General features: G+C 40.8%; 1 protein-coding gene across 4 annotated transcripts in view; it reads left to right on the forward strand.

Moving 5' to 3' along the window:
- Nucleotides 1-21,071, forward strand: part of tenm2 (teneurin transmembrane protein 2) — a 210,893-nt gene extending 189,822 nt beyond the window's left edge. For all 4 annotated transcript variants that reach the window (XM_041990535.1, XM_041990534.1, XM_041990536.1 and 1 more), the window contains 23 exons: nt 1,635-1,781; nt 2,081-2,291; nt 3,142-3,261; nt 4,371-4,632; nt 4,917-5,184; nt 6,375-6,518; nt 7,272-7,521; nt 7,901-7,921; nt 8,061-8,290; nt 9,371-9,525; nt 9,794-9,895; nt 10,184-10,357; nt 10,545-11,182; nt 11,455-11,630; nt 13,608-13,843; nt 13,984-14,280; nt 14,515-15,072; nt 15,178-15,447; nt 15,588-15,998; nt 16,951-17,061; nt 17,252-17,519; nt 17,812-17,942; nt 18,626-21,071. In XM_041990535.1, the coding sequence (XP_041846469.1) occupies nt 1,635-1,781; nt 2,081-2,291; nt 3,142-3,261; nt 4,371-4,632; nt 4,917-5,184; nt 6,375-6,518; nt 7,272-7,521; nt 7,901-7,921; nt 8,061-8,290; nt 9,371-9,525; nt 9,794-9,895; nt 10,184-10,357; nt 10,545-11,182; nt 11,455-11,630; nt 13,608-13,843; nt 13,984-14,280; nt 14,515-15,072; nt 15,178-15,447; nt 15,588-15,998; nt 16,951-17,061; nt 17,252-17,519; nt 17,812-17,942; nt 18,626-19,363 (5,918 nt within the window). In that variant the 3' untranslated portion in view covers nt 19,364-21,071. The remainder of the gene's footprint in view (nt 1-1,634; nt 1,782-2,080; nt 2,292-3,141; nt 3,262-4,370; nt 4,633-4,916; nt 5,185-6,374; nt 6,519-7,271; nt 7,522-7,900; nt 7,922-8,060; nt 8,291-9,370; nt 9,526-9,793; nt 9,896-10,183; nt 10,358-10,544; nt 11,183-11,454; nt 11,631-13,607; nt 13,844-13,983; nt 14,281-14,514; nt 15,073-15,177; nt 15,448-15,587; nt 15,999-16,950; nt 17,062-17,251; nt 17,520-17,811; nt 17,943-18,625) is intronic.
- The last annotated feature ends 5,175 nt before the right edge of the window (nt 21,072-26,246 follow it).

The raw sequence follows: 26,246 nt of genomic DNA on the forward strand, positions 1-26,246 counted from the left end.
TATTTCTTGTCTTTTAGCAGATGAACTGTGGACAGAATGAAATTAAAAGGCTTTTAATATGCCTATACATAATCTCAACTGACTAAATTAACATTTGTGTAAATGCTGTAGCTGACAAAGTTAAATAAAATGTTGATGCATCTCAAAAATGTCTCTATAGTATCTGAAATTAATGTCACATTTGTTTATCTGTTGTCTTTTGTTTGCACAGACTGAATTTTAACTTTAGTGTTTTATGCAAAAACACAGTAGAATTAACATCTAAACATTTCAGATACAGATATCTGACTACGTTAAGTAAAAGAGGATTCTAATCATTTTTAAGATTTTTGTAAATATCAGTATAGTGGCTCATAAATGTCACTATATTTGGAAATAAGTCATTTAGTTTGATTAGTGGGTCAACAAAAGACAGGGATAGGTTTTCAATAAAATAGTGGCTTCTTGATTAGTAGATCTTGCACTTGGAAGTGCAATTCATTGTCTTCCAATAAGTTCCATCATCTTCCTCCTTACGCTCACGTATTCTCTACCTTTTCCTCGGTAGAGAAAATGGCAGCACACACAGGTAACATGGTGCCATGTACCTTTACTTTTTGTATTTAATATCAAGTTGAAGCCAGCAGCCAAGTGACTTAGACTTTTATATTGACTGAAACAAAGGGGAATAGAGAAAGGCTCAGTTCAAAGTGTAAAAACAACAAGCTCAAATTTTTATCTTTCAGGAGATAAGTTTGCTGTAATAACTTGACTATCTACTTGGTAACTTGGTAATTTTTTAAAATGTCGCTGATAGGGTTACATCTAAACTGGGACAGCTGTTTTACCTGATTCCAGTCTCATTGCCTCAATCATAGCCTCATTTACAGCAAGCAAACATGAGTTTGGTTTCATCTCCCAAAATCTGCAGATAAAACTAAATATTTTTATTCTAAATAAGGCAGTCAGAATTTAGCAGGTAATATTTCTATGAGATGATAACACTGCCCTCTATAAATATCAGCTGCTCTTTGCTTCAAAGTCGCTGTTGATTTCAGGGTGCCCTTGCTATTCTAGTTACAGACTTACAGTCCGTGGCTTTAGGGCCTTAGACTCTGGAACAGGGTTTTGCATAAGCCTAAAAGAAGGTTTATTAGTTCATAGGCTGCCACCACACAGAAGCATACATGCATACACCCATGCACACACACTGTCTAACATAATCTCATTCTCTCACAAGAAAGCATCACTCTCAGGCCATCAGAATCCCATTACCTTCACCAAATCGTTAGTAGAGGGAGAAAGAGCGCAATGATCTGGGGGAGCTCCATCTAACACGTGAATAAAGTTATCTGTCCATACACACAGACATTAGCAGCCATCTCTCAATCTCTCAGATGTGGAATCATAAAAACGAGAAGGACATGAAAACTTGAAAACTGACCTGCTGGTTTAAATGGATTTTTTCACAATTAGAATTGTCGTTACAGGTTCATTAAACTGAGTCAGACTCGATCTTTCCTGACCATATGTGCGTTCATCTGTGTATCGTTAATGATGAAACAAAACAAGCGTCACCCTGTGTCTCTCCCTTTTTTCCCCTCTTTCTTACCTCCCTCTTCCTTCCTCTCTCCCCTTCTGTCGTCTTCACCCAGACGGCTGCCCTAACTTGTGTAACGGGAATGGCCAGTGCACCATGGGTCAGCAGAGTTGGCACTGTGAATGTCAGACAGGCTGGAGGGGCCCCGGATGCAGTGTTGCCATGGAGACCTCCTGTGCTGACAACAAGGACAACGAAGGAGGTAAATAGAAAGGAGAAGGAGAAAATTTAGGGTAGAGTCGTTATAGGAGCAGCTTTCACTTGAGAATGCTTTTTGTAAAAAAGCTTATGAAGGGAAAAAGGGAGTATAGAAGGGGAAAAAATAATGAATTAAAGGAAAGCTAGAATTAAGATAGAGGTCTCCCAAGAGGAGCCCTCACAAGGGATACCAAAATTAAACTTTCTCCAATGAGAAAAACAGAGATTGTCAGGATATTATGTCAAGACAGGATGAAGTTCGGGTTATTTGCATTACTCTCTGTCCTTTCTACCTTCACACAGATGGACTGACTGACTGCATGGACCCAGACTGCTGCATACAGAGTCCCTGTCAGAACAGCCCCCTGTGCCGAGGTTCCCGTGACCCTCTGCAAGTCATTCAGCAGAACCCAATGTCCCAGCCCCGAGTTCGCTCCTTCTACGACCGAGTCAAAATGCTGGTGGGACGTGACAGCACCCACATCATCCCTGGAGAAAACCCATTCAACTCCAGGTATAGCAGAAAGTACATATGTACTTATCTTCTTATTCTAAAAGGAAACTCTGATACTGGTTTTGATACTGATATTTCTCAGCAATTTCTTGTTTTAACTCCGAATTGCTGAAATTCCCATCCGCACATATCTTATCTTGGGTACTAATAAAAAGCCTTGGAATTAAAAGAAATCAATTGGTGGAAACCATAAAGTTGAGGTTTAAATTACACATCTTTCACATAAGATATTGTTCCACAATCTGCAAATTTTGGTGTTTTACATGATCAAAGAAGTTAGGTTTTTCTCCCACGTTACCTCTTTGATGCTCTTACAAGATCTAACATTTAAGTGAACACATGCTTACTCACAGACATTTATATAAAATGGATTTCTCAGTAGTTCTCAGCATATGCCAAAGTTTTAACAAACCCCAAAGCTGAAGGCAGGAAAGCCAAGATTTTCCACAGAGCAGAGCAGAGAAGCGCTGTCCGTGGTGCTGATTTTTCTCTTCACACATCAACTGCAGCATCAGATGTTGCATCAAATGAAAAAGGGTATTCTTATACTATGTGTTCTCCAGGAGGCAGCCACACTTGCTCACACTGAACCCTGCATGAATCTACACACATACTCCTTTACATTGTCATGGTTTGATTATGTGATTGACATGTCCTCATCCTGATGGAGAGGGTTGCTGATTGGTTCTAATTAATGAGTGGTGGTAGATCAGGGCAATAAATTAATTCCCAAATTGGATGATTGAAAGATGGCAAGATTAATCAAATCAGATGATGGATTGTTGGAGGAAGGACTGGTTGATAGATGGACTTTTTGCCCCCTCACTCCGTCTCTTCTGTCCTCTTCCAGCTTGGCATCACTAATCCGGGGTCAGGTGTTGACGACAGATGGAACCCCTCTGGTGGGGGTGAACGTGTCTTTTGTCAACTATCCACACTACGGATACACGCTGACACGGCAGGATGGAATGTATGTACAACAGCTATCCAGCAATTCTTGCTGAATTTTGGAACTACCTCACCACAAAGGCTGTGTGATTAGATTAGATTAGATTAGATTAGATTAGATTAGATTAGATTAGATTAGATTAGATTAGATTAGATTACTGATCCCATGAGGAAACTAGGCTGTCGGAGGCACAAATAATAAGATATAGTGCCCTAAGGAGATTTCAAAGAGCAGTAAATGTATTTAACAGGAACAACCAACACAACTGAGGACTATAGCTCAACAATCTTTGACAAGGAAACAGAAAATTATCTTGATGTTGATCACATAATACTTAAAAATGTGCTTTTACCTTGTATTTTAAGGCCACTTTCCAAAGACATTTAGTCAAATCATCTCACATGTCTTTATTTTCTTCAGCAGGAATTGCAATCCTTTGGAAGTTCAGCTTTGATTTGACTGTTTGGTCCTATGTCCCCCCCTCCTTGTGTCTGTGTCTCCTGTCTCTTTTCTTTGCAGTATTTTTCTTCCAGACATATTTGAACTTCTAGTAACACTTAAAAGGCCTTATGTTTCAGAGGCAGTTCCCACTTTCACTTGCACCCGTGATGTAAATAATTGTGCTCTAATGTCTGTGTCTGGCCTTGTTTTGTCTTGCCGGGCGCTATTTTCTTCCAGCTGTAAGATGTTGTTGGCCACAGCAGTTCCAGACTCTTATAAAGCTCTTGTCATTTCCTGTAAGCCATGACAGTTATGACCGTCTTCTCTCTACTAATCATTAACCCACAATTGTTAACCATAATTTGGCGACTAAAGGCTAAAAGATAACATCTAATAAAGTCACTTTCATTTGGTCTGATCTGTGTTCTAACGTTGGATTATCTATATTTCAGACCAAACTGATGTCTGGCCTTCTACTTTAATATTTGTTGTTGTTTTAAGTGATGTTGAAACATTCATTTCAGGTGTCTCAGGTGTTGTTGCATTATTCCTAAAGCAGTGAATATGAATTATAGAAGAAGAAGAAGACGAAGCAGCACTGACACTGTTTAATTCCAAGTAACTATTTATCCACCACAGCACTCCCCATCTATGCCTCATTCCCATCCTCTTGTCAAAAACCTCTCCAGGTTTGACCTGATAGCTAATGGTGGCGCGTCACTGACTCTGCGGTTCGAGCGTGCCCCCTTCCTGAGCCAAGAGCGCACCGTGTGGCTGCCCTGGAGCCAGTTTTATGCTATGGACACTCTGGTGCTTAAGACAGAAGAGAACACGATCCCAGGCTGTGACCTGAGTGGCTTCGTCAGGCCTGACCCTCTTGTGATTGCATCCCCTCTCTCCTCCTTCTTCAGCTCCAAGCCAGGGGAGAAACCCATCATACCGGAGACACAGGTGCAGTACTACTGACCTCTGGCAGCCGGCTAATCTTCCTTCTGGTTCCCTTGCTCTCTTCCCGCTCTCCTATATGCTTGTCTTTTGTAGCTCCCCTTCTCCCTCCTGCTTCTATAGTCCTCCCCATCCCCCCATTCTTTCCTCTTTCCAATTTCTTTATTTCATCCATTGTTTTTTCCCCATTTCTTGTCCTTCAGCCATCACTGGAAGCGTGACCCCCATTACTCCCTCTCTCTCTAATCCCTCTAATCCCTCTCTCCTGTCACCCTCTCTTTGTCTTTCAGGTGCTGCATGAGCAGATCGAGGTGCCTGGCACAAGTTTAAAGCTGAGTTATCTAAGCTCCAGGACCCAGGGTTACCGCTCTCTTCTCAAGGTGACCATGACTCCAGCTGTGGTGTCCATGGGCTTGCTGAAGGTTCACCTGATGGTAGCAGTGGAGGGGCACCTCTTCCAAAAATGGTTCCATGCCTCACCCAACTTGGCCTACACCTACATCTGGGATAAGACAGATGCATATGGGCAGAGGGTCTATGGTCTTTCAGAAGCTGTTGGTGAGTGAGGGATGGGTAGAAGAGAAACTGTTGGGGGAAGCAAAGCACTCACAGAATACATTAACACTTTTCCACTAAGGGGGCACTACTATGACAGAGGGAGAGAGGCTAATTAGGAAGCCTGAAGGAAAGATAATACACCACAGACCCAGCTTGGAACCACTTCGAATTAAAATTTTTTTGTTTGTTTGTTTGTTTTGTTTTTGTTTTTTGTTTTTGTTTTTTTGTATGTCTATTTCGCATTGAAGCTGCATTTAGTTCAGTCAGCCAGCTGTAACTGTGGTGAAGGGTTATTAGCCATCAGGGTGAGTTAGCAGTTAACTACTGGAGCAGCAAGCAGGAGTCCAGGGGAGCCTCAGTGCTATTACATTCTGCTGCCACAGTCGCTCACAGATGCTGTCAGCCTAACACTGCTGTCAAGCCACAGATGCAGTGGACATCTGGGGGTTTCACTGTGGACCAACATCATGAGGAGCATACTGTTTGAGAAATTGCATCCACTCAAAAGATCCCAAGAGCATCCCTACAGTCGCTGCTATTTTACATTTCTCAAAGAATATAGGTTAGGTTTGCTTTGCTACCCGTACAGACACAGATATGTTATGTTCTTGCTTGTGAGGAACCTTAAAATGTGCTGGCAATAGCACTCGCTGTGACTCCAGTGGGAGTTGATATGTTAACACATATTTCCATTTAACAAAAGGATCACAACAGCTCACACATATAATGTAAAACATGCACACTTTCTATGTGCAATCTGAATGTATATCATTTTGCTTATGTAGCTATTCTACACAGATTTATTTATTTAAATCAGCAGAGAATGTCAAGACAGCTACATGTTTGGAGTATAACGCTTTCATCAGCAGGGATTTCAGCCAAGGCAGCCATCTTGGCCTCTGGGTTTTAAAGCCTACAGGGCAATCTTTCCAATTAACAAGGTTTTTAATCAATTTAGCACCGTGAAAGAGTGTTAGTTAGGTGTGAGTGCTGGTTTTGTGTACAGGTGCTAACTAGCTTTTCTGTGTATCACACCTTTCACCTCTTAAATGAACTTGAAAGAGTATGCTCTAATGAAGTTTTGCATATTCTTTCTTGTTTCTTTCATGGTCTTTAAAAAGATCTCTTCATATTATGTATCACTAATTGCTGTCTCTTTTTCTCTTGCCTCTATGCTTTCCTGTGTGCAGTGTCAGTGGGTTATGAATATGAGTCGTGTGCGAGTCTGATCCTCTGGGAAAAGAGGACGGCTATTCTGCAAGGCTACGAACTGGATCCCACTAATTTGGGTGGCTGGTCACTCGACAAGCACCATATTCTCAACACGCGCAGTGGTATGTATGTTATAGCTACATGCCCTGATGTTTGCCCACAGGGTTTTTGAGTTTTTCCTCATTTTTTCATCTAGTTTATATTTAGCCAGTTTCCTGTGTCTAGCGGGGTTTCAGTACTGTATTTCTCACTCTGTGATATTATCTTGGGAAAAGGGAGGGGGTGGCTTCGACCACACAGCACTTCCTGTGGTTCACATGGGGTTGCAAGGCGCCTGTTTCTACCTGTCAGTGAGGATTTTCACAGGAAGAACTTGCGTTGTCTCACCTAGTTTTACTCCTTCCTCTACTAAAACCAGCACCAGCTCCTAGGTTTGCTGGAGGGGTGGGGGTTAAGATATGTGTGATGTTAGGCAACAAATTATTTTTCTTTTTTTATTTTATCTGATAATGATTTCGGAAGAAGGTAGATGATTTAAGCTAAATGCTAACCTTGGCATGCTAATGTCAGAAAGATGTCACTGTTTAGCTGGTACATACTCGCCATAATAATTTACCTTACACTTTGCGGTCATTATCTTAAACTTAAGCTAAGTATTGATTATATTTAATTGTTTGATCTCATTCTGTTGCAGTTAAAGAGTTAACAGATCTAACTGTACAGTTCTTCATCATGGTCAAGTGTCAAGCTAGCATGGCCAAAGAATGTTAGCATAATCAATTAGCTTCTATTACAAGTCACCCAAAATAGTTACAAAACATCCTCCTTGACGTTTTTTTCTCTCTCTCTCTCTCGTCTTTATCGGTCATGTGCAGGCATCCTTCACAAAGGCAGCGGTGAGAACATCTTTGTAACGGAGCAGCCCCCAGTGATGACTAGCGTCATGGGAAATGGCCGCAGGCGCAGTATCTCATGCCCCAGCTGTAACGGCCTCGCAGACGGCAACAAGCTGCTGGCGCCGGTTGCCTTGGCAATGGGCACTGATGGCAGCCTGTATGTCGGGGACCTCAACTTTGTACGTCGGGTCTACCCATCTATGAACACAACTGGCATCCTGGAATTAAGGTAAACCACCTTTATTGATTATAAAAAGGAAAAGGTGAAAATAAAAATAATGGTTTATCCAGCATCCAAATTTTCTGATGTTGCAGACACAGACAGAATTAGAGCGAGTTTGAAGCAAGCAGAAAAGAATGAGAGCTAAAGATTTGTTAAAGTTTAGCATGTGAGATGGCAGGACTAATGTAGCATTATAAACTGTACTAGATATTATTTCTCGGGTGTTTTTTTACACGTTTACATTTTTTGACACCACAGCCAGCTTCATGTTGCTCTCCACAGACTGTGTGAATTAACATTTGTTTTGTTTGGTGTTTTATTTGTTTGGTTTTTTGTTTTTGTTTGTTTGTTTGTCTGTTTGTTTTCTCCCCATTCTCTCTTAAAGGAACAAAGATTTCAGGCACAGGTGAGATCCTTAAAACTTTACATCTACCAGCACTTAATACCAACAACTGCAAACATACTTGAAGCATCTTTACAGAAAATATCACAAATGAAGAGCAGTTCATTGACATAATTGTCATATAATTCTTCTTCCACCTCAGTAATAATCCAACCCATAAGTACTTCCTGGCAGTGGATCCCGTTTCTGGAGCGCTTTTCATCTCAGACACCAACTCCAGGCGGATTTACCGTGTTCGCTCATTAACGGGTGGCCGGCTGCTGTCGGACAATGCTGAGGTGGTGGCAGGGACAGGGGAGCAGTGCCTGCCCTTTGATGAACGCTGTGGTGATGGTGGAAAAGCCACTGAAGCTACTCTTATGAGCCCCAAAGGTGAGCATTTGACTGTTCTCTCTGGCTTGCTTTAACTCAATTCTTTTGTATTAGAATGATGAAAAATAATTCAGTAGGATTTTGTTTTGTTAGGCATATTACTTATCGTAATCCGCAATGCATTTGTATTTTCCAGCTTTAAATGTTAATCTCCCCATAATATACTCATCTCGTGACTGAACTAAAGCAGGACAGAGACAGAAGGAGGTTATAAACCGGGTTAGTGTTAAACTTATAATGGAATTATTTTTTTGGATCATTGGATCTTAGAACACTGTGACACCAAACTGTCAAAGATGTCACACTGTCACATTTCTTGTCAGTGACATGAATATGTGTCTATGTAGCAGTGCAGATGCTACTATTTAACAGTATGTTTATGCACGCGCGCGCGTGTGTGCATGAGTTTTGAGAAAGGAGACGACAATAAGTCGCAGATTCCCTCTCACCTGTCAGAAACAAAGTCAGGCAGCAAACATCAACCTGCTTTTTACTTTTCTTCATCTCTTTTTTTTTTTATCCTTGGCACTCATTTACCCCGTGCCCTTTGCTGAATCCTCACTCTGCTGTTTTGTATCTCAGTGCATCTTGAAGTTATTTTGGGGCACATCTGCCTTGAACAGCTACCTTGAACTGCTGCCTGTTAGACCGAAAAGACTGGCATCACCCTGCTAGTAAATAATATTTTTAAAAAAGAAAAGTAGAAACAAATGAAAAGTAGGGAACTGGGGTTGCAAAAAAAAAAATGCTGTGAGTGTGAAAAAAACCAGGGCAGGAAGACACGTTCAAAAGACCATTTTCCATTCTAGACAATCTGCTTACAGGCTTCAATTGCCCTCTGAGAGGGGCTTGAGCTCAGCTCCACAACCCGATGACTCATCCTAAACTAACACTTCCTAACAGCTCAATGCCCGCTCCATCACTGAGTTCCCTACTCACTCAATGAAGCATCAAGCAATCCAGACTCCTGGGCTATTATCCATTTTGAGTAAAGTTTAATTGACTTAAAATGTGTCTGGGTTGCTGGCAGCATCTGAATCATGAGTCATCACTCAGTGGCATTCATCTCCACCCTGACAGGTATTGCAGTGGATAAAAATGGGCTGATGTATTTCGTGGATGCCACCATGATCCGCAAGGTTGACCAGAATGGCATCATCTCGACTCTGCTGGGGGCCAACGATCTCACCGCCGTCCGGCCGCTGAGCTGTGACACCAGCATGGATGTCAGCCAGGTAGGAGAGAGAGTGGAGAAAAGGCTAAAGGTGATAGTGTGATAGATGATGATGTAGGAACCCCTGAGTGCTGAGCTATGATGGCTGTGTGAAAACAAGCCAACCGGAGGGTCATAGAGGAGTGATTTCAGGAAAGATTAAAGAGTCAGTGGATCAAAAAACAAAAACTGCTCATGCAGTTGCAACATATCTAAAAATCTTCTTAAAACTTCCTTCCACAGAATATGAAATATCTCATGTGAAATATTGTCTTATTTCGGCCTAACAGGTACGTCTTGAGTGGCCCACAGACTTAGCAGTGAACCCCATGGATAACTCTCTCTATGTCTTGGAAAACAATGTCATCTTGCGCATCACTGAGAACCACCAGGTCAGTACCACATGGCTGCATCACCACTGCAAACCCCTTAGGGTAGACACTTACTATAGGGTTTTGACAAGATTTCATCCCAATTAGGCTTTCTCAAACCAATTTAGAAGTTAAGTTACATTTCTAACAGTTTCCTAAGTTTTGCAAGTGGTGTCAAAATAACAGAATAATTCATTTTAAGAATATTCCACTTTCTGGACTCTAACTTCATTATGGAAATTTTTGTCAGCTTTTTCAGTGCATTATTACCTTGATCAGCTATGGATTAATATTTGATGTCTCCTGAAGGTGAGCATTATAGCGGGTCGGCCCATGCATTGTCAAGTGCCTGGCATCGACTACAGCCTCAGTAAGCTGGCGATACATGCAGCCCTGGAGAGTGCCACAGCCATTGTCTTGTCCCACACCGGCATCCTCTATATCGCCGAGACAGATGAGAAAAAAATTAATCGTGTGAGACAGGTATGAGTTGGAAAATGATGTGCTTTGGAATTAATTTGCTACTTTAAAGATGATTTTAAAAACCAAAGCTGATATTCTATTAGACTCCTAGACAACAGTCAGCTTGTTTAACTTTAAAAAAGGACTTTGCTTTTGGTAATGGCCTTATTTCCTATCTCAGCATTAACCAGTTCTCTTCTGTTTTCAGGTTAGCACTAATGGAGAAATCTCTCTCCTGGCTGGTGCTGCATCTGACTGCGACTGCAAGAATGACGTCAACTGCAACTGCTTTTACGGCGACGACGGCTATGCCCCAGACGCCGGCTTGAACTCCCCCACTTCCTTGGCAGTTTCCCCTGATGGGACACTTTTCATCGCAGACCTCAATAACATACGCATCAGAGCTGTTCGGGCAAACCGGCCCGGACCTGCCATCTCCAGCGTGGGGTACACAGGATCTGCGCAGTATGAAGTGGCATCGCCTAGGGAACAGGAGCTATATGTCTTCAATGGAGAGGGGCTTCACATCCAGACAGTTAGCCTCGTGACTGGGGAGCCACTTTACAACTTCACTTATGGCCCTGATGGCGAGCTGGCCATGCTGGTGGATAACTGCAACAATACTGTCAAGGTGAGGAGGGATGGCCTTGGACAGGGAGGAGGAGCCGGCCTTCTCAGGCTGGTGCTGCTGCCTGAGAATCAAGTTGTAACACTTGGACTGGACCCCACCGGTGGGTTGCGGAGTGTTTCTGCCATGGGTCAGGAGGTGGCTCTGATGGGTTACAGTGGAAACACAGGGCTCCTCGCCACCAAAGCTGATGAGACTGGATGGACCACGTTCTATCAGTAAGTGCTGTGCAAGATGTATTCATATCGAGGGTTGGTTTATCTGTCTTTAATAAAACTGAGTCTGGCATGTTCTGTTCTCGAACTCCTCTTTTCTGTTGACATTTCAATGATGTGCTGCTGCCCCCCAGTGCTTGCTTTTTTAATTACAATTATCTACAAAATGACTTGTTAGGTTTCCCACCATTAGTGTCTTTGTAAGTGTGGAATTTTAATATAAATGAAGTAGGAATCCTTCCCTCCTGACTTTACTGCAACCCTCCATTTCCCAGGTATGACAGCGAGGGTCGCCTGACCAACGTCACATACCCAACAGGCATGGTGACGAGTCTACACCGAGAGATCGAGCGCTCCATCAACATTGACATTGAGAGCTCGAGCAGAGACGACGATGTCACCGTCATCACCAACCTGTCCTCAGTCGAAGCCTCATACACTGTGGTGCAAGGTAGGGGACACACTTAAATTAGCATAAGGCGCAAAGCTTTAATCATCAACACAGAACAACAGAAATCAAAATGAATCATATGCAGATTTATGTAATCCTTATTAATATCAAATAAGCCTAATTTATAGGACATTAATGCTGTAACAAGACTCACAAAGACTCTATCCTTTAAAAAACAAAGCCACCCTCTGTGGTGGCAAATATCTTCTGATCTTTTATTGTAATTTTACGTCAGTTACTGTATGTGCAGGCTCCAGGAGATTATTTCCCCCCCCTAACCACATCCTTCCCTTCTTCCCTTTCATGGAATAAAATTACCAATATATAGTTGTTAATCCCAGCTGGGATCATCCAGCTTGTGAATGTCATCACAGCAAAATTCATTAACTCATTTCGAGTGAATCCTCCTCATCCCTTAAGCTTTTTCTTCACACACACACACACACACACACACACACATACTCACACTGACATACAAATACAGCTCTTAACCAGCTCCCATGATCCCTCAGCTTATTTGGTGTGTTTAGAAAAGAAGAGAAAGAAGAAGAATAATTGTCTCATTTCCCTTGACCAGTGCAAGCTGCATGACACAAGTGTTAAAGCAGATAGGACTATAACCGTCTAAAGGCCTGGGAATAGGTTGTAGATATATTCAGTGATCCACCTGCGCTGCAGTAAGAGAAGAGTTGTTCACGGAGATGTAAGTCATTTAAGGTTTCCTCTGCACTGTGTGGGTTTCAGCTGAGCTCTCTGCTGACATACTCACTTAAGCATCTCCCTCTCTTTCCGCTCTTCCTCGCTCTCTTCATTAACTCCTGCGCAGTGAATTCTCCGTGGCCCTCAGGCTCTCATTTCACCCTCTCTCTGTCTTTCTCTCAACCTCGCCTCAGTTTTATTACGAGGTTGTTCAGACAGAGTGAGCAGAGAAGATTTATCCAAAGGCTGTTGCTGCCAAGTCAATGGAAAAAGCTTCACTTGTCTGTTTGAGGCATTGTTAAAATGTGCCTGGAGCTTTATTACAAATTGGCCTTATGGATTACTGCCATTTATGGTAGCACTTCAAATGGAAAAACCATCTGATCCTCTCACCTTTTGTAAATGAAATAAAGAACCCCCCCATCCCCTTGACTTTGCATTTTGTGGATATTTCTGAGCTCAAAACAATTTTATCTCTTTCATTGTGATCAAGACACCTGTTTTCAGACATCAGAGGGGGAAATTAGTCTCAGCATTAGGCACAGGCTTATCCGTTTTCATTCTTGTGTAAGAGAGACGTTAAATTGTAGAGATGAAGAGATTACACAGACGTCTGCTCAGCCTCAGCCTGACTTTTTTCATTCAGTTTATGTTTGACTTTGTAGGAGGGAATCAAGAATTATGTCTATTTTATGGACATGATGTGGTTGCTTTGGCTTTTATGACTCAAATCTCCCGTTTCTATCAGATGCCACCAGACATGGAGCAGCTGTTCTTTCTGATTATTTCTGATTGGTTGGTTAGGTTTAGCCTTGGATTTTGTGTGCTATAAGTAAGAATAAACTTTAAAGGCTGTCTACACTGCTCTTAATATCTGTGCACAGTCTTTAGTTGGAGTTTTTGCTGTTTTTAAAGGTTCAACAGTTCAACATTTCTGATGGGTCTGTTGGCTTTTAAATATGGTTTTATTGGATTTTAGTGGAAAAAAGATGAAGCTGTGTATCATTGGCTAAAAAATGTAAACGTAAAGCAAATCATTTTTATTCCAGATCTCAAAGTGTTGACAGGTATAAGGGGCAATTCACAAAATTAATTTTCACTCACTCAATTACTATATCTTATTCAGTGTCAATGTCCACCATATAAAAGTCTGATCCAGCTATTATAATTTCAAAAGTGGATCTTTTGCTTTTCAACCCCAACTGATCTCTGCAGTTTCATTTACTGGAGTTTGAGTCTTGACGTGTCTTGCTTTTCTTTACTCATCTCCACCTACAGACCAGGTGAGGAACAGCTATCAGCTGTGCAACAACGGCACCCTGAGAGTGATGTACGCCAATGGAATGGGCATCAGTTTCCACACAGAGCCCCACATCTTGGCTGGTTCTGTCAGTCCTACAATCGGTCGAAGGAACATCACCCTGCCCACTGACAATGGCCTAAACTCTATTGAGTGGCGTCTGCGCAAGGAACAAACCAAGGGCAAGATCACCGTATTTGGGAGGAAGCTGAGGGTAAATCCTTTATTATTATTATTATTATTATTAAAAGAAAATCAAACCTCTGATGATATTGTTAAAATCTAGACATATATTTTGCACATTTTTCAACTTAAAGCTGTCATATAACTGAGAAGAATTTTCCTCCTCTTTAGGCTCATGGCCGCAATCTTCTCTCTATTGATTTCGATCGCAACACGCGTACAGAGAAGATTTACGATGATCACCGCAAGTTCACTCTGCGCATCATGTATGATGCTCAGGGCCGTCCAGCTATGTGGTTGCCCAGCAGCAGCCTGGCAGTAGTCAATGTGTCATATTCCACCACCGGGCAGCTTGTTGGACTACAGAGGGGGAGCATGAGTGAGAGGACAGAATTTGACTCCCAGGGCCGGATCCTGTCTCGTTCATTTGTGGACGGGAAGGTGTGGAGCTACAGCTACCTGGACAAAGTGAGTGCATTTATCTTCAAAATTGTTATCCATGAGTCAAATCTTACCGAGGAAGGCAATAGTAATAATTTAGTTTGCAGAAATGAGTGAAATGATACATCATTTCTATGGTTATTATGGTGCAGATTTGTGAAGTGAGAGCAAATTACCTAGTGTGCTATTTTACAAGAAGCAAGTCATTCACTAATAAAGCTTTAGTATTAATCTGTATTTCTACTCCCTGTCTTCTTGCAGTCCATGGTGCTGCTCCTGCAGAGCCAAAGACAGTATGTCTTTGAGTTTGATGCCTCAGCTCGAGTCACGGCCGTCACAATGCCCAGCGTCGCTCGCCACACCATGTTCACACATGTGTCTGTTGGTTATATTCGCAACACATACAACCCCCCAGAGAGCAACGCCTCCATCATCCATGATTTCAGTGAGGATGGCAGACCTCAGGCCACACATTACCTGGGCACTGGCCGCCGTGTCCTCTACAAATATGGCAAGCTGGCAAAGCTGTCAGAGATCGTGTACGACAGCACTGCTGTCACTTTCGGATACGATGAGACAGCCGGAGTGCTAAAGATGGTCAGCCTGCAGAGCGGGGGCTTCTCTTGCACTATCCGCTATCGTAAGATGGGCCCTCTTATCGACAAGCAGATCTATCGCTTCAGCGAGGAGGGAATGGTGAATGCGAGATTTGACTACACTTACCATGACAACAGCTTCCGTATCGCCAGCATGAAGCCAGTCATCAGCGAGACGCCACTGCCTGTTGATCTCTACAGATATGATGAGATATCTGGAAAGGTGCACAGTTTTAAGCTCCAGTCTATGCACCTGTTTATAGCAGTCCACCTTTTTTGTCTTTCAGGTGACTCACCTGTCCTTTACACTTCTCTTTCTTTGCTGTAGGTGGAGCACTTTGGAAAATTTGGAGTAATTTACTACGACATTAATCAGATCATCACCACCGCCGTTATGACACTGAGTAAGCATTTTGACACTCATGGTCGCATCAAGGAGGTCCAGTATGAGATTTTCCGTTCGCTTATGTACTGGATGACAGTGCAGTATGACAGCATGGGACGGGTGGTGAAGAGAGAGCTAAAGATTGGGCCTTACGCCAACACCACTCAATACCGCTATGATTATGATGGAGATGGGCAGCTCAGTGGTGTCAAGGTAAATACTCTGTGTGGAAAGATTTTAATTTTGCAGTCAGTTTTCTTTTTATTGAGTTCATCTGACAATGTTTTTATGAGTTCAGAGTTAGAATTAAAATGATGGCTGGATTTAAAAATAATTTTCATGATTTTATCCAGGTGAATGACTGGTCAACATGGCGATACAGCTACGACCTAAATGGTAACCTCCACCTGCTGAATCCAGGAAACAGTGCTCGGATCTTGCCACTCCGCTATGACCTCAGAGACCGCATCACCCGCCTGGGTGATGTTCAGTATCGCCTGGACGAAGACGGCTTCCTCAGCCAGCGTGGCTCAGATGTTTTTGACTATAACTCCAAAGGTCAGCTGCTGCGGGCCTACAATAGAGGACCTGGAGGGTGGAGCGTTGTTTATCACTACGATGGGCTTGGCCGCAGGGTGTCTACAAGGAACAGCCTGGGGCAGCACCTTCAGTTCTTCTACGCCGACCTCAACCATCCAACCAGGGTGACACACATCTTCAATCACTCCAGCTCAGACATCTCGTCCCTGTACTATGACCTGCAGGTAGGCAACAGTGATTTGATGTGCTATATATCCATTTGTATTTGTAAAACATTGTGTGACTTTCACATTTCGATCCCCATGAATCCTGGCATTGTTATCTTGGAATATGTTCGCACCATTAAGGAAAAAAAGATCCACTGATTAAAACTTTTTGGAGTACATAACATTGCTAAACCTATATATAACCAAATGAAGCAACCACATATCATAATGTTGCACCTACAACAGGGGTGTCAAACTGATTTTAGTTCAGGGGCCACATGTGCCATTTGATCACAAATTGACCGGACCACTAAAATAATATATAATAACCTATAAGTAACAAATTCCTCTAATTTTCCCTTTGATTTAATGCAAAGAAGCACAAGCACGTTGTCAAGATGATTACTTTTAATGAACTGTCCTTTTAGAAAACATTATGAACAACCTGTCTTGTTTCCATTACTTTGGAGACATTCTTTTATTAACCCCACTAATGAGTAGCTTTCTTAAGGCTACACAGCTGTTTAGTCCCATCTGTTATTTTCTTTAATTTGATATCAGTATACATTTAAGTGACTTCCAATTACAATCATTCCTGGCCATATTACCTCATCAGGAACAACACTTTCAGGTTTTGGTAACATGTTGGACAGTCCTTAGCTCAGTTCCAGTAGTTTCTTGTTTGATGCATGCCAATTATTTGATGTAGACACACAATTATTGGAAACAGAGTAATATTGTCTACTCATAAGGTTGTTTAAAAGAATAGGAAGCTACTGACTTCATCAGTTAGAGTTAAATAACTTGTCATCTGAAACATATTAATCATTGCAGTAAGTTTACAAAGAGGTTTTTTCTGGAAAACTTGATGCAGATGATAATAAAATAGACTGGCGTACAGATGGAAAGGCAAAAACTTCAACCTAAAAAAAGAAATAATAATCTCTATTTCTCAATATTTCATCATTAGGGCCACTTGTTTGCAATGGAGGTGAGCAGTGGAGAGGAATATTACATAGCATCTGACAACACCGGTACACCACTGGCAGTCTTCAGCAGCAACGGACAGATGATCAAACAGGTAATATATAAAACAAAATTGAGTTATTCAACCTTTTTGACTGCATAAAAACTGTTTAATAAAGATTATATCAAAAAGGTTTCTCCAGAACAACTATAAATATTAATCAATGACTGGAGGGTTGTTCTGTTTCCCCTCACAAAAAGAGCAATGCATCAATAAAAGGAAACTGGCTCTGCTTGTGTTCTAGGTACAGTACACGGCATACGGAGAAGTGTACCTTGACTCAAACCCAGAGTTCCAGCTGGTCGTTGGTTTCCATGGCGGCCTCTACGACCCTTTGACCAAGCTGGTTCATTTCACTCAACGAGACTATGACGTGTTGGCTGGACGTTGGACCTCACCTGACTACAGCATCTGGCCCAAGATCGGAAAAGATCCTGCTCCATTTAACCTATATATGTTCAAGAACAACAACCCTCTCAGTGACATGTTGGATGTCAAAAATTATGTCACAGGTAAAGTGTTTCTATAGACTGATGTGTTCTCATTAACGTCCGCTGTATGGCGGTTATAGTCATCTCTTTCTAAACATATTTGGATCCATCTGATTCTTCTTGGAACATTAAAACCTTAACTATAAAAGCATGTAATTTTTATAAGAAACAGAAAACAATGTTAAAGCTGCCGACAAATTTGCAAAGCAGTGACAAACTAGTTTTTATTGGAAAAAAAAAACTGATTATTCCTTTCCTGCTATGTTTAACTTTGTAACTGAGCAAAGCGTGTCCCCTCTGTCTGGTGTTGTAGATGTGAAAAGTTGGCTGGTGATGTTTGGCTTCCAGCTTAGTAACATAATCCCAGGATTTCCTCGACACTCGCTCTACTTTGTGGAGCCACCATACGAGCTGCAGGCCACCCAGCACTGTGAAAATGGACAGGTACAGTCATCTATACTAAAAAAAATATGAACACTCATGATTAAATGAGTGATTATTATGATTATTCTGTCTCCCACACATTCAACATACAGACATTTCTTTCTTTCAGGAAAGCCTGAGTTGTCAGACTGTAAGGCTAAAATTATGTAAAATTATTTGTGTCAATAGATAAAGTACCAACCAAAAAAACACCAGAATTTATTACTAACAGAACTTTGTAGAAATAACACACAGACCAACAGTAACCAAGCCTTTTCTCATCTGCATATCATTTTCTTATGTCTGTGCTTTCAGAAGAAAGAATATTAGCATTGAAACAAACACAAAACTAAGCCTGAGCGATATAGGAAAAAAATTCTGCTGTGATTTTTCTGGCCAATATTGCAACTGCCATTTGGTTTGCTATTTGTGTGTATGTAGAACTATATAGATTCCCTAAAGGGGGAGCTGTTGATTACAATTTACCCAATAGAGTTACACACAACCCTTCTTGAGAAGTTGCTGACAATAAGCCGTAGCACTCAGGGGTGCCGGTGATCTAACAGAGTGTTTTGGGTTAATGTAAAAACAGTTCCTAACCTCAACCTTTCTTGCAATATATTTACCAGCTGCACTAAGTTGTTTTCATGCATTGTTATCGCCTTTTTCAATGTGATAAAATTTTCTTCAACATTCTTATGTAGCTCATCACTGGAGTCCAGCAGGCAGCTGAGCGCCACAACCAGGCTTTTATGGCCCTTGAGGGTCGCCTGCTCAACAAGGAGCGCCGCAGACGCAAAGACAAACCTGGCCATTGGTTTGGCACCAGCACCCCTATAATAGGGCGAGGAGTGATGCTGGCACTGAAGGAGGGCCGAGTTGTGGCTGGTGTGTCAGCACTGGCCAGCGAGGACAGCCGCAAAGTTGCTCTTGTGCTCAACGGAGCCCAGTACCTGGAAGGCACTCATTACACACAGGATGGGAAGGACTGTCACTACTTTGTGAAAGTAGGGTCTGCTGACAGTGATCTATTAGCGTTGGGGCTTACAAACGGGCGTAAGTCACTGGAAAGCGGTATCAATGTGACAGTGAGTGGCCGGTCGCGGAGAGGTGTGACCGTGGAGTTTGCAGTTCCATCTTTGGTACTGAGTGTTCGTTACGGGCTCGCTGTGGATGTGGTGGATGAAGAGAAGGTAAGACTATTGGAGCTGGCCAGACAGAGAGCTCTGGCAGGGGCTTGGGCCAAAGAACAGCAGCGGGCGAGGGACGGGAAGGGAGGCAGTCGCCTCTGGACGGAGGGGGAGAGACAGCAGCTCCTAACAACAGGTAGAGTACAGGGCTACGATGGCTACTACGTACTGCCTGTGGAGCAGTATCCAGAACTGGCTGACAGCAGCAACAACATCCAGTTTCTCAGACAGAATGAGATGGGCAGGAGGTAACAGCCCACCTGAACGCACTTGAAGGGCAGACTCCTTCCTCTCTCCCACGTCAACTTGTCTAAAATCTGTCCCTTTTTCCTACCCAGCCCCCTCAACCTTACTCCTCTCAAAACCTATGGAGAATTAACCAACAAACGGGGTCATTCATGGAACGCTGCAGGGACTTTTGAAAAGAATGACTTATCAAAAGAAAAACTAACAAAAAAACCAACATATTGTTCATTTTACTGCCACAGGCAAAAAATTTAAAGTTTAGTCAAACTTTTCTTTTTTTTTTTCTCTTTTTTTTCGTTACTTATTTTTCTTTTTGGAAAAACTGAACAACTGAAAAAGCACTGAGAACTGTTGCTTGATGAATAAGAAAATTCCCCTTTTTAAAAAAGATAGTGATAATTTCGCCCATATTTTTTGGGTCACGCTGAGAGCGGCCACGATAGCAACTGATCATGAGGGGGCAGTTGCACTGTGGCATCTCTGCGATCGAGGCTTGTCTTGTCTCTCTATATATACACTGAAGGCAAAGGGACCAAACTGGAGACCAAGCCACTCCAGAGTGCAGCCATTACCACCACACATCGAGAGCGGACTTCATGAACAGCAAAATAAAAGGCAATGTTAAAGTGAGTCGTCTCCCTGTCTCAGGCCTCCCATTGTCCACCACGGACCAGTCCTCTGCTGCTGGGGCAGCGCACATCTAACCAAGCAACACACAGGATAACGGCATCCTTGAAAATCCAAGCTGTTGATGGACTAGAGAATAAACTTTTTAAAAAAAAATCAAAGTTAAAAAAAAGTGATGGCTATATTTGTGGACAGTGGTATCAAACAGCATTGTTTATTTTGCAATGGGGAGAAGAATCATATTACTACATATGTGTCAGACTACACTAAATTTCAGGATGTTGCGTATACTGTAGATGCCGTAGTTTTGTACGTTTCAGTCGCGGTAGATTTGTGAGACTTTCACCAAGGCACTTCTGTACAGAACGATCAAATTCACTACTCACAGTCCGGAAAACATAATAAGTTAGTATTTATTTTATTTTATTCTTTTTTATTTATTTATTCTTAGTACTATCTGACAATCATGAATGAGTCACCAGTTGTATTCGAAATGAACATTAATGGACGGGCTTATTTTCTTTTGTAAAATATGTAATAAATGTTCATTTTGTTTTTGTATTAATTTCCGTTTGCTGACAGGGCAAATAATAGTCACCCTCAAAAAGAGTAATTTATGTAATAAAGTGTTTTAAAAAAACAGTTTATACTTTAAATAAAGTCTTTAAAACTGTGAAATCTGTTTTTTCGAAGTATATTTCGATGTACAGTGTATAGACTTACCTTTATGCAGCACAGTAGAATATTGTTCAAGAATATCAAGTTTTATATTTCTAAGAGGAAGTGGCTTGTAATGTGCTAAATCTTTAGCTGGTCTTAATACTCTAGAGTTTTGTGGCACTCTAATACTCCATTATCTACAATATCAGTCCCCAGTCTTTTTGTTTCTGTTTAGTTTCTGTTTGGAGGTAGATTTTATCTGCCCTAGATTCCAACAGCAGTAGCAGTAATGGATCCCTCTCACTGTGAGGAGGCTCAAGTTGGATGTCATGATGTACCAAATCAGTATTATCGGAGGATGATTCTTATACATTCACTGAAACGAGACTCTTCTGAGAACCGTATCAATAAAACATTGTTTACTTCAGCTGAGCGATGTGTAGTTTGCTTTATCCTTTTTATGCTTGAAGACCAGTGATTTCTTTTACAAAATAATATCCTCTAATAACACACTACATTCACATTAATTGCTTTTTAAGGCTTAATCTTTGGTGTATTGTAGATATACTGGAAAGCGCTGTTTATTAAAAATATTAAAAAGGACTTCACCAATTGTATATCATTCTCATTAATACATTTTATTTTAAAATGAGAGTTGTTGAATTTCATCCAAGTAAGCCATTCTCTCATGCATCACCATTCTTCAAAGGATGAGGCTGGTTACTCATATTTTATCTTTAAAAAATTAGGAATTAATTTCTGGAAGCTCAACCTCATAACAGAGTTGGTTCAATCCAACTCATTAGATACACCGCTGTCTCCTATTTCTTTGTTTCTCATGGCCCAAACAGAGCTTTATAGGCTAAAAACAAAATATTGGAAATAAATAAAACAAATTAGCATGTGTTTAATTAACATATTTGGCTCTCTCTATTCAAAATATAAACTAGAAGCACTCAGAGTGTGCAGACCTCTGCTAAGATATTGTAATTTTTATTATTGTCATTATTATCCCTATATCTTCATAGTAAAGAATACTTTAAAGAATTCCTGGATTCAGGCGGTGATCCAGGTTGGCGCTAAAATCTAATCACTTATTCCAAATATAAGATTTACTAAAAGTTTAATCAAAATCCATCTATAATGTTATGAGTTAGGTTTAGTCTGACAGTATTCAGTGTGGAGATGAACCATTAGTGAAGGAACCACAAACAGTTTAAAGGTACAGTAAGCGTTACTGACATCTTGTGATAAAGATTTGCATTGAAATTATTTCAATGCCAAGCACAGTTGTGAATGGATGGTGGCTGTCAGTGGCCAAAATTCTTCCAGATATAAACATTTTAATCTGCAAGTGGATCCAGTGGCCCCAGGTGCAGCAGTGACTGCACTACAGGTAACTACTTTAAAACTGTGTACATTTACTGTCTTTTAAATGTGCCTTGTAAGGATTTATTTTTTCCAAATGGTACTCTAGTTCCCATGATACAAAACCAGTACTGCGGTTTTAAAGTTCAAAGGGTTCTCACTTCACACACTATATCTGCAGTTACACTATAGTAAAAATGGTGGCAAAAATATGGCAGCTGCCACATATGAGGACCCATGGCAAGGAGTTATATACAACTCATTATAAGAGAATACAAAAGCAATGCTATTTTAGTAAAGTGATTAGATACTTGTGGAAATACAAATTTTTAATGACATTAAATGTTTGTGAAATTGACCTTTGATTTTGTCACACACTGTAACTTTTTCAACTTTTCGACATTGTAACTCTGATGGACTCGTTTGATGGTATGGTGATAATTGTTATGTGCATTTCTGGAGCCATCATTGCCCAGCATCATCCCAAGCCTGAAATACTGTACTTCACAACTTTTTTTCCAGGACGATGTGTGAGGTCACAGCCAAATTTCACCTTACTCACCACATCACACACTAGGAAACAGATATAAACACACAGGTTGTTTTGAACGTGCACCGTGGCTGATTGAGCAAATACATGCAAAAAGACGTTCGAGAAACAGAGGAAAAGAAAGAGAGAAATGGACAGGGCAATGGAGAAATACAAACCAACATAACACACAGAGAACTGAAAAAGGATTTGTCAATCAGGACCTGGATCCTAGGTGTTACCGTCTGTCATGAAGCAGAGAGAAAGGATGAAGTGCAGCTGTATCAGGTGAGCAGCCAGGGACCAGAAAGCCACAGCTGTCCACACAGCGAGGGACGGACATGGGAGTCACAGCTAAGGGAGGAGAGACAATCTACATTTCAATTGAGAATCATGACGTGTGAGTCAAATAAAACAGACTAGACAATTTTGCACAAACATCTGTAATAATTAGTAAGACTGAAGCTTATTAGCAGTCAGCCAGGGTCTTGGTGGATGTTAGGAACAGAGGTCCATAAAAAGGGGTAGTCTTGGGTGTAGTAGATGACATGCCTGAAGAGGGCTTAGGGAGGGTTCTAGAAGGTTAAGCAGGCAGGCAGGACTATTTTCTTACAGAAGTAATTATTGTTAAGTGCTAAAGAGCACCACGCTAGATGAGCCTTGGTGTATGCGTCTGCATCTGTTGTGTGTCTTCAGGGGACTTCAATGAAGAGCCTGAGATTCAGGTTTTATTTAGAAGCAAGCTGGTACAGTGTACCTGGTGGACAAGCCTGTCAGTTTTCCTTTAGGTCCTCACATCAATGTAAATCTTTGGACACGTTTTTACACCTGCACATGTCTCAACTAGAGAACCCAAAAGAAATAACAAGTCAGAGCATAAACAAAGTAAAGCATTGATGTGGAGACTATTTTGCAGGCTTATTGGATCCCACATTGTGACAGCTAAAGCTACGACTAAGGGACCACCATGTTCAGTAAAGACCAAATGTTCCAAAAAGTAACAGGAAGTTACATTACTACGAATGTGCGTATTCTGAAAGAATTTGATAATAGACAGGAAATGAAGGACAGGGTTTTTTAAATATTTCATGTCAGAAGTGCATGTAGATACGTGAGACTGGATTATTACGATTATCTTTATTTGATAGTCATGTAAATGGTCTTACTGTTTTTACTATAGATTAAGGGTCTTCCCAGAAATATGTGGAGCAATTTGAAGTATGGGCTTGAGTGCAGAGATGACAGAAATCAGATTAGACAAAGATCTGTTTTATTGTGGAATGAAACTATGTTAAAACCGGAAAAGCTTTTCTCTGTGCGTTTCACCAGTGCTCCTCATATTGTCTCCATTATGTGCATTTATATTTATATTGTAATAAGTGCTGCATGAGTATTTGTGTGAGATACTAATATGACTTAAAGGTACTGTTGCTTATCAATGGTAAATGATCCTCTCTGTTACTGTTTCTGCCAAGAGATGGCAGAAATAGCAAGCCGTCTCTCAAGCATGTGTCTCCTTTGTCATTTTATCTCTTGTCTTCCATTCAGACTGAAAGCAGAAGAGAATTTGGGAAGGTTTAGAAAAGATGAGAGCGAGGACACAAGAAAGGAAAGAAAGCAATTAGTGATTTTTTTTTCCCCCCCAAAATTACATGAAACCAGAGGTAATTTTTAAAATTACACTGTCAAGTCTCCAGCAGTGAGTTCAAGGGTAACCATGGATGATATGATCTCCCTCTAATTACATTCCTCATGGGAGGTACTTTTCCATGGTAATACCATAGCAGCTGAGACTCATGATCAGACATCAGCTCTGCTCTGAAACATTATGAGCAGATTACGTAAGAGCTGTAAACACTTGACTCACATGTATAATAATGGCTTTAATTTTCAGGATGTCAATACATTTTAATTAGCGTGCGAACATGAGAGAATTGTATTGACCATGTATGAGGTTTTACAGCTGTAAAAAAAGAAAACCAGGTCGAGCAGGAGGTCCAAATAAATGCATCTGCCATTCTTTGAGATCTCTTACTAGTAACTTTCATCATGATTTGCAGACATGATCAGACGTTAGCTCTGCCCACGGTAGACAATCCCGAAACCCGAAAGTGGCCTAACTGGGCTGCTTGACAAAAAAAAAAACATTACTTTGGTGTGGCTGATTGGTCTGCCTGGCACTGTTACCTGTGCGCACAAATGATTTGTGCTCGTCAGTTGTTACTAATAATAGCAATTGGTCAAATGACTAATATATTTTTTTAATGATCAACACAACTAAAGAGTGCTAGAAAAACATGTTCCACAGGCACTTAATATTTTATTGCTGACTTGAATCCTATGCAGGACAGCTCCTCACAGTAAAACTCTCCACTTTAAACACAGTTTGAAACACTTCTGATGTGAAAATAATATGAACATGACAACTAATAACAATATTTACTGTTTTCCTAATAAAATCCAGTGTTTTACAGATAATAGCTAAAGGAAAATATAAAGTAAAGGTCCTCCTTTGGCTTTTTTCACATAATTTAAGTCTTAACACTACTGTTGGAACAGGCAAGCTTTGACATACACAGAAACACACTGATTCCCTCTCTCAGTCTGACAGATGGGGCAGAATTAAGGGGTGTACTTTAACAGCAAATGTAGGTTTAAGAACCAAAAAAACACAGTCACATAAGAGTTCTGCAGGGACCTAGTAATCTTAAATCTACCACCACCACTACTTCCGGATTTCAAAATGAAGCATATGTTTCTCTGTCTGTCTGCCTTGTCTTGCAGGCCGTTTCAGATGGCATTGACGCACATTTTCGTTATTTAAAGTTATAGTGATAAAACAACAAAAATAAAAAAAAATTTTTTAAAACCCATTTATTCCATTAGTAGCCCAAGACATGCTACTGGACAAAATACTTCCTATATTATCTACACAAATAATATGAAATACTTTTACTGTGAAGTTTTCCAGTAATTTAATGACAAAGTCCTTTATAGATACCAGTAAGAGCCATTTTCATCTAACTTTAAAGTTGAATAAAACCCATTTTTTTCCATAAGAAGGTCAAAACACTTACTGCTGGATTTAGTACTCCCTTTACTACTTGTACAAATATAATATAACAATTTTACTGTTTAGTTTTTTAGTCCCTTCTAAATAATAAAGATAAGGATTTCCGCCTAATTTTACACTGGAATAAAACCAGTCTTTCATAGGTAGCTCAGAAAGTTGTATTCCTGGACCTAGTACTTCATTAACAACCTGCACAAACATTATGAAGTACCTTTACTGTGTACATTTGGAGTAATTCACTGTCAAAGTCCTTTACAGACAGCAAGAAGAAGCATTTTGTCTAATTTTGAAGTGGAAAAAAATTGATTTCTTCCATAAGTAGTTTATAAAACATATACTGCTGTACTAAGTACTTCATCAAGTACTTGCACATATGCTATGAAGTACTTTTACTGTGTACTTTTCCAGTACTTCATTGCCAAAATCCCTTATAGTAACGAAAGCCATTGTTGCCTAACTTTGAGGTGGAACAAAGTTAATTTCCTCAATACGTAGTCTACAAAACTTGTACTGCTGGACTGTCTACTTCATCAACTAGCACAAATACTATAAAGTACTTTTATTGTGTCGTTTTCCAGTAATTCCGTGTTCATTTTCAATAAGTTTGCTTCAAAATTAGACACAAATGCAAA

The sequence above is a fragment of the Melanotaenia boesemani genome, chromosome 7 (genome assembly GCF_017639745.1).
Source record: "Melanotaenia boesemani isolate fMelBoe1 chromosome 7, fMelBoe1.pri, whole genome shotgun sequence".
Taxonomy (NCBI): domain Eukaryota; kingdom Metazoa; phylum Chordata; class Actinopteri; order Atheriniformes; family Melanotaeniidae; genus Melanotaenia; species Melanotaenia boesemani.